Consider the following 8,666-nt stretch of genomic DNA (forward strand, 5'->3'; position numbering starts at 1 on the left):
ATTGATGTTTGGAGACTCTTTTTTTTATATTTTCAAAGAACAATGAAAAATGCAAGTTGAGTTCAGGGAGCTGTATAATTTATAAGATGCACCATTACAATTTAGTACTATATCATATATAATCTGAGAAATTAATTAAATTACATTACATCAATTAGAATTAATTAATTACTTAAAATAAAATTTATTTCATATAACGAAACAATTTTTTAGTAATTTTTCAAAAACAAAAAGGTGCCAATTGAGACGGATAAATTTGGCACCATATGCATTTTTATAATAAAATCTAATTTTTAATTTCAAAAAGCATAACTAGTGTGGCTACAGTGATGGAATAATGAACAGTTAATCTAAAAGAGCAATGACGGTAGACATTGTAGGCCCAGTCACCTTAACCCACGGCAAGCCCACCATTCTTTTTGTCACGCCCATGGCAATGTAGATGTGGAAAAGATGAAAATTGATTGCTGATAAAATTTTGAAAATATATGTGTGTGTGTGTGAAAATCTATAAATCTTGAAAGGAAAATAAAAGTGATACTAGTTAGTTGAAATATAACCGTTACCATATTAAAAACCTTGCTAAATAGTAAGATTATAGTTTACTTTAATATATTCTTTTATCTCGTGTAACAAAAAAAAATCAGAATAGGAACCTGAATCATCTAACAGAGAGTTAAAAAACTTGAATAGATACCATCATTCATTAATACGGCAACATGCTATGTATTTTGTATTTTTGGAGGACTCCGAAAGAGTGCCTTTGATTAATGCTCTAAACGAATCTAGTTTTGAATGAAATCAATAAGGAATGGTATATAATTATTTGTATTTACTAAAATGTTTAGCATTGAGCACTCAAGTTTTTCGAAAGATTGGTAGGTGCATGTCCTCTGATAATTTCTGGAAAAAAATGAGGCGTGTTTATTTAAACTCTTTTTTTTTATATAAAAGTGATGATGGTAAATTATTTTTGAAGTTTTATATATTGTAAAAATTGTTTTTATTGTAAATACAAAATTACCTTTATTTTAAAAGGCATAGTTATAATTATACTTTTTTTCTCAAAAATCATTAAAAACAACTTCTCAAAATAAATAGAAATTTTTCCTTTAAAAATTAAATAAACAAAAACAATTTCTTTAAAATTGTTTTGAGTAATTTGTTTCAAAGTAAAATAAATAAATTGAAAAAAAGTGAAAGAAATACTTACTATTTTAAGAAGTCCAAACCTGTTGTGTTATATGTTATGTCCCATCAAATTAGTTGAAAAGTTACATGAAACTAGAAGTAGAAAAATTATTATATTAAATTATAAGTGATTAATAAAAATTGAAAAGCGAAATAAACTAAATCTATTGTTCATTTAAGAAGGATAAGAAAAAATTTGATAAATATATTAAGAATAAAAAGAAAAAAATATATAAAAGATTAGAAAGTCACGGTTATCCATACAACCAATCCAAAAAATCACACACACATACTAAGATGGATTCAAAACCAATGTTGGTTTAAGATGGGTCAAAATCGTCATAAAATGATTCCATGACCCACTTAAGAAGGCTTATTTGTAATAATGAGTTTTAAAAAATATTATTTCAAAAAGTGTTAACAAAACATTAGAAATAACTAAGAAATTACTAAAACAATTTATTTATCAAATAATCAAATAAATTTTTTAATGAATAAAAAAATTAAAAATAACTAAAATGTGTTTCTAAAACATAGGATATAACTTTCAGACCATTCTCCTGAAAAAAAAATGCTTCCCGACCATTCAGATCAACAAAGACTTATTAGTGACGATCGTGTGCAATAAATAAAAATAAGTTCAAAAATGCTCCAGTAGTACTTGAGCTTTTCATATCATGCTCCAGTTCTTTGGAGTTTGGAAGCAAACAAAAAATACTAGTGGGACTTTGAATAACCAAAAAGCATATTCTGGGAAGACCTATGTATTTATTTAAGCATATTTTTAGGAAATATTTTTTTTTTATTTTCTAACTTTTTGTAAGAATTTAAAAATATATGGTTTTTTTAATAAAGATAAAAACAAATGCATTTAGTTATGCAATTTTCCGAAACATGTATTTTGTGTCCCTCCGGCTCTTGACCGTCTCTGTTAACAAATTTAATTCCAAAAAGAATTTTACTAATATACATATATTTTTTTTGACGGAATATACATATATAATATAATGTAGTATATGATATTTTTATATTCAATTTCTTAGAGAGAATACGTTGATGTGCTAGACATTGATATAGAAAGCGAAGAAAAATAAACCTGTCCAAAAATTATTGGAAAAGGACAGAAAACAAGATTGATGTTACATTATTTATTATGTGAAAATATGCCTTCTTTAATTAATTAATAGCGCTTAGATAATACCAGTTTTATGACAAAAGACATGGAAATTTACCATAACGGCTTAAGCCTTCAAATATAAAAGTCATGGTCTCAGTCTAGCATTGTCTTCCCATTTACCCTATCTTTCTCTCTCAAATTAAAGTCCATTATGTCAACACACCAACTTTTTTCCATTGAGCTTGAAAATGTGTTCAATTATTTGTTTCTAACTTGTGCCTTTCTAATTTATTTCTATATAAATATTCAAGTTTTAGAATTCATAATTTTTGGCTTATGTTTAATTGTATCGAGATGCTTATCAGATTTTGTTTATTTGATTTGGAACATATTATTGCACCGTTTTGCTGTTGATCACAATCCCTTTTGCACACTATGTAGATGCTATATCATTTCTAGGTGTAAGCTATTATGGTACATTATATTAATAAATAAGAATTATTAATAAATAATTATATTAGAAGTGTTCTATCCTCGTGACCATTATGAAAAACTGCTATATATTTTAATTTGCCACACCTTCTCATGAGTAAGAATTGTCATCTTTTTAGAAACTGTAGTGCAGCTGCTTTATTCTTCTCGGATTTCATGCCACCTTTTTTATCATGCACAAACTTTGTGGAAATACCATTATTACGTTGCGAATAATATAAACCCAAACATTCGATATATCAAATTTCCTCTTGATTAAAAAAAGATAAAATTTTAAAATTTACAACAGTGAGAAATGATCCATTTGTGCACATATCAGAAGAGTTGTTATTTGTTACTAAGGGGCTGGAAGAGTTGTCACACGAAATTAATTACAAAACACGTACGCACAAGCTTTTAAAGAAATGGAAAGTAGTCAATTAAGTCAACCTTTAACAGTACAAGAGTGGTTGGAAATTTGGAATTTAAAATCAACTAACTAATCATCAGATTTCTTTCCTTCTTTGTGCAGTTACTTTTTCGTAATTTTGACCTAAAAAAGTGAGCATTTTTTTAATTATCAATAAAGTTTAATTTTTATTTATTGTGAATATAACTTTTTTTACACTATCAACTAATTAAAAACTACTTTAAATATAATTGATAAAATAATTATTAGAAAAATCAAAACAATCTTATTCTAATAATGATATATAAATAGATGCTAGTATAAAAATCTTTTACATTTAATTTAATTATTTTTTATCAGCTAGTTTACATTTAAGTATTTAATCAATCTATACTCTTTTACTGTCTCAATTGCTGTCAAGGAACTCACTCTCTTATCTTCTCATTTTGCCATATTAATTAATTAATTTAAATATTTTTGGAAAAGTTCTATTCCTTCAAAAGTGCTTAATTAATAATTACATTGTTTTAGAGAATATTATAGATAGATTCCTACTCAAGTTAATTTATGCAAAAGAGGGGTATTATCTTACGTGCAATTTATATCTTATACTATGTGTTTTACTAATTCCTTGAGAAAGATAATCATCACATGTTTTTATGTGTCATGTTTGTCATTTTTTTTTTGCATGCTATAGTATATTTATTTGAAAGATGTGTAATAATATTGTATTTCAAAATATATTTTTTTAAAATTTTATAGACTTGATAAAAGTTAAATCATAGATATTATTTAAAGCCAAAGTTGGACAGAGCTCATTATATATACCTTTTTTTAAATGATGTATTGACACTTTAATTAATTAATTTATTATTCTTGGAAATCAAAGTTTACAACCACTAACATACCCTACTTAACTAATTAACTAATTGAGTTAAAAAAATTGGGTGCCATTTATTCGTATATGTTTATTTCTCAAATTTAATATTGCAAGATTTTTGTATACAAGTTAGAATGTATATATTCCTATTATACTTTGTCACTTAACGATACTTTCCTTATAAAACATTGAAGATGAATAGAAAATGAAGAAAGAAAGGAATCTAAGAAGCCGCTGGACCAATGAGTGAATGGCATATAAAGGCATGGGCAGTTTTTGGATTCTGGTAAGGTGAATAATTATGAAGGAGGGTAATAGTGAGGCTAAAAATGCATTAATAATTAAAGAGAAAGGGTTTGTGTTATGCATATATAGAAAGTGTGTGCCATCAAATATATATCGATCAATTGATGATGCGGGTTTGTCGAATTGAAGGGGATGTCCCACAAATCACGTGAAGGGGGCAGCTCTAATGGCAATTGTACAAGACAAAGAATGGTCATTTGCAATCTCCTCTAATCTTCTCCCAGCCAATTATAATTTATCTCTCACGTGGGACTCTTGGTCCCACAACCCACCACCCCTAGCTCTCTTCTCTTATTTCTTTCGTCTTCATACGGTCGATAGATTTGTTGCATATAAATATTTATTTTGTTAACTTGCACTACTAACCACTTAATGCTAGCTAGCTACTTTAGATGGAAGACTCTTCTAAATCCTCCTCTTCTTCTTCTTCATCTTCTTCTCCTGCTACATACATTCGTATGGTATATATATATAGCTTTAAATTCTTTGTTATTGTTATAAAGATCATCGTGTTGTTTTGACAAGTTTTCTACGAATTAATTAATATAGGTGCAGCATCTGATCGAGAAGTGTTTGATCTTTCACATGACCAAGGAAGAATGCATGGAAGCGCTCTCTAAACATGCAAATATTAATCCTATTATAACATCCACTGGTATGATCTTTACTCTCTATAAAGAGCTTAAACCAAAGAGCATGCACACATGCAAGATCACAGTGTTCCTTGGCGTGCAATATTCAATTCGGGAGATTTGCGATATCATCAATATAATTAGTATATATGTGAATAATATATACGCGCACACACACACCAAGTCATGTCTACCTGAAGTCTTATAAACTAGCTTTTGTTTTACAAACCCTATTTTAATTTATGAATTAATTTGATCAATTGGAATTCTATTGAGAACTACCAAATAATGTCAGGTGCCAAGCTTCTTTGCTTGTGACTCACTTTGAAATTTTTTAAAACAAATCAATATTTGGAAGATATATGACTGATTGTTGTGACTTTCCCTTCGCAGCTGGTCCATGTTAGTAAAGTTAATTTTTCATATGGAATATTAGAGAGCCAAGGTTTCAATTTGAAAATCATTAGTCGATCGAGTTATAATTAGTTTAATTTAGAGAACTTATATTTTTCAATTCCGTGCTTCAAATACGAAGGAATTTTTCATGAAGATATGTTAGATATATGAATCAGTTGACGGATAAAATACAATGGCTAGTAAAGATTTTAAAATAACTATTATATATATATATGTGTGTGTTACCCTGTATATAAACACAGTGACTACTTGCATGCTATATTAATGAGATATCCCACGAATTAATCAAAATTCTTAGGGCTAATTTGATACAAACAGAAAATCACCACACTATATAAACAATTAACATCAATGACAAAACAATTTACATATGATTTTTAAAAAATTGTCACTATTTTTTTGTGACACCAGTATTAATGATTAAAAAAATAATTTTTTTACTAATTTTTGTTACTAATCCATTAATTTCTCGTAGTGTCGGCATTTGTCTACTATTATATAGAAACCATACTCAGTTTTTTTTTTAAAAAGGAAACTATATACCATTTACACTTAACTTAAGATCAGGAACGCCGAGGATTCAGATAGAGAAACCATCCAACTTGAGAAAATAACCTTTCAGTGTATCGATAATGTATTAAATAGTATATTTCTTATCTATGTTTGTTTTGTATGTTATTAAACTATTTAAGAATGTAACAACAAAAATATTTAAGAAGCTTTTTAATTTGTGCTGTTTTTTAACGCTTCAAATTAGAGATTCGAAATAATGGTTTAGGGCAATTAAGTTTTAAACTAACATCTGGGTACACCAAAAAGAAAGAAGAAAAAAAAAAAGAAATAATGAGATGCCAGCAAGCTTACCTTAGATGATAACTTATTATTTAAATGATTTCTTTTGAATATCTCGTAAGTAAATCTCACATTATACTTTAATCCAAATCTTAAAACTCATAATTATAAATCTTTATTTTGTTTAACTTTTTTTTATTTTTATTTAAGATGAACTTTCTATCATATTTATACTCCAACAATTTTGTGTGAAACAAAAAAAGATAAACAAATTAAAGAGATAATATGTAAACGTTAAAATATAAATTTGAGATAAAATCCCCACATCTGATTTAAAATATAGTGTCGGACTCATTTATATAATTCTTCGTCAACCATTGATTGTAAATCTACCTTATTATGCTTCATATGGGATATATAGTTTCCACTACCAACCAACCAAAAGACAAGCATGCACGTGCATATGTTGAAAGTATATGATTTTATGAAGCATGGATATAATACGTATGGATACGTGCTTCAGTGTGGAAGGAGCTAGAGAAGGAAAACAAGGAATTCTTCGAGCCTTACATGAAGTCGAAAGCTAAAGACGACAGAATGTCTCAGGAAGAGACAAACCAGATAATACAGAAGATGATGTCAGAGTTAGATTCCTCTAAAGATGACTAAACAGCCATTGAAAACGATATGACCTTTGTGTTTTGGTACTTTAGTCCTTCAAAGTCTCATGCAACAACTGGCCCAAAGGCACTGATATCCCTACGCTATACTACTATATATCTCTACTCTCTTGTCACTCGTCACTCCTCACTGTACAACTATCGTACATGGTGTCTCTACTTACATGGATGGATGTGTTATATATATATATGCTATGCTTTTCTAATTACCTATATATACCTAACTAGAGTTCTTGTGCATATGCTATATGGCTAGGTTATCCACGACCTAGCAAATAACACAATGCCATGTCAGCCATGTAATTTCATCTCAGATAGTATATGTATCAGTATATATGCATGTATATTATCACATGTATATGTTTGTATGGGATTAGCTAGATTGGTTGTATCCAAGAACAGAAATATAAATTGTCTCCTTTTAAATATTTACATGCATATGTGGCTACATATTTAATTTGTGAAAGGAGATGTAGATACAAAGACTATTTTTCTCAAGGGCACCTATTTCATATTTTTGTACCAATTTAGATCTCAACTCTATCTTAACTTTTTTTTAAAAGGCTATCTTAACTTTTGTTATATCAGGACTTGTTTACGTCGGATTTCAACATTAATTTAACATTTGCAATGACCATTAACATAATTTATGCATGAATGTCGAGAGAAAATAGTATATAAACATTCCACAGTACACCTCTAAATATCAAATATACTGACAATACGGATCACTTCACTCCTTTTTTTTTTAATTACATTATGTCGTATGTTATACAGTTATACTAAGTTTTTATTTTCTCTTTTTTTCTCTTTAGTGTTAAATAAAAAAGGCAACGCTAGCTGCGGTTGAAACATGTTAACATGATTTTGCGAGCTCTACTTGTACATTTGAAATCCTTCCGTCTTCATTCCAGAGACGTCTCTGTTTCCTTCATTGCACCACCCGCTTACTAGTTGCTACTATTCATCGCAATATCGCATTGTTCACAAATCACAATTGCTGCTCATTGATCACGATTGTTCGCGTAAGTGTACAAAAAGTTGTTCGCATCACTGTTTGATTTTATTGTTCATCACCACGTCATCTAAATGGTTGAATACAAATCTTAAACATTTGTTTTCATTTATTTCAAACTTTTAATTTATATTAACGAAATATGGACTATGGGATTGATGAAGCTCCATCCTATTTTCCAAATTAAAAGCCTGTTCAGTAGAGAGAAGAAAATTAAAAAAAAAATTAAGATAGAAAATTTAATTAAAATAAACAATAAAAATGTGTATCTCACATCATGTTATTTTTCATTTCTCTTTATTTTCACTCTATTTTTGCACAAACGATTACATCCCAAGAGAATTATGTTACGATGATGCATCTTTTGCAATTTCTCTTAAATTAAAAGTATAAGTATATTGACAATCTTTGGCAATTAAAAAGCTAAATTACTTCTCCCCTCAAACCAAGAAATAGGAATTTTTTAGTGGCTAAGCATGCAGAGCAGAATTCTTACATAGTTTCCAAAGTGTCATATGTTGTAATCAACAAATTGTTTGTGGTTACTATATCATATTCGAACCACTTCTAACATCAGCTATATCATGGACTAAAACAGGACAGATTCTTGACCTTACCTGTTATGGGCTACAGAAAATTGAGGTTTGTCTTCACAGGATAAGACTTCTAGACCGTAGGAGCCAGTTTTTAGTGATGAGAAAGCATGGCAAGTTCTGTTTGCTCTTCATATATATACAAATATCGATTATTTTATTC

The 8,666-nt window shown here is 28.5% G+C and overlaps 1 protein-coding gene across 1 annotated transcript; it reads left to right on the plus strand.

Moving 5' to 3' along the window:
- Window positions 1–4,716: 4,716 nt before the first annotated feature.
- On the plus strand, window positions 4,717–7,721 carry LOC102662475 (uncharacterized). Its single transcript, XM_006589690.4, has 3 exons — window positions 4,717–4,835; window positions 4,924–5,029; window positions 6,739–7,721. The coding sequence occupies exons 1-3, from the start codon at window positions 4,767–4,769 to the stop codon at window positions 6,882–6,884; spliced, it is 321 nt and encodes a 106-aa protein (XP_006589753.1). The 5' UTR covers window positions 4,717–4,766; the 3' UTR covers window positions 6,885–7,721.
- Window positions 7,722–8,666: the final 945 nt, after the last annotated feature.

Source organism: Glycine max, chromosome 10 (genome assembly GCF_000004515.6).
Source record: "Glycine max cultivar Williams 82 chromosome 10, Glycine_max_v4.0, whole genome shotgun sequence".
Lineage (NCBI taxonomy): Eukaryota > Viridiplantae > Streptophyta > Magnoliopsida > Fabales > Fabaceae > Glycine > Glycine max.

Coding starts and splice junctions, on each gene's coding strand:
- LOC102662475 (XM_006589690.4), top strand. CDS start 4,767: ATGGAAGACTCTTCTAAATCCTCCTCTTCTTCTTCTTCATCTTCTTCT. Junction 4,836..4,923: donor CTGCTACATACATTCGTATG/GTATATATATAT, acceptor TAATTAATATAG/GTGCAGCATCTGATCGAGAA. Junction 5,030..6,738: donor TCCTATTATAACATCCACTG/GTATGATCTTTA, acceptor TACGTGCTTCAG/TGTGGAAGGAGCTAGAGAAG.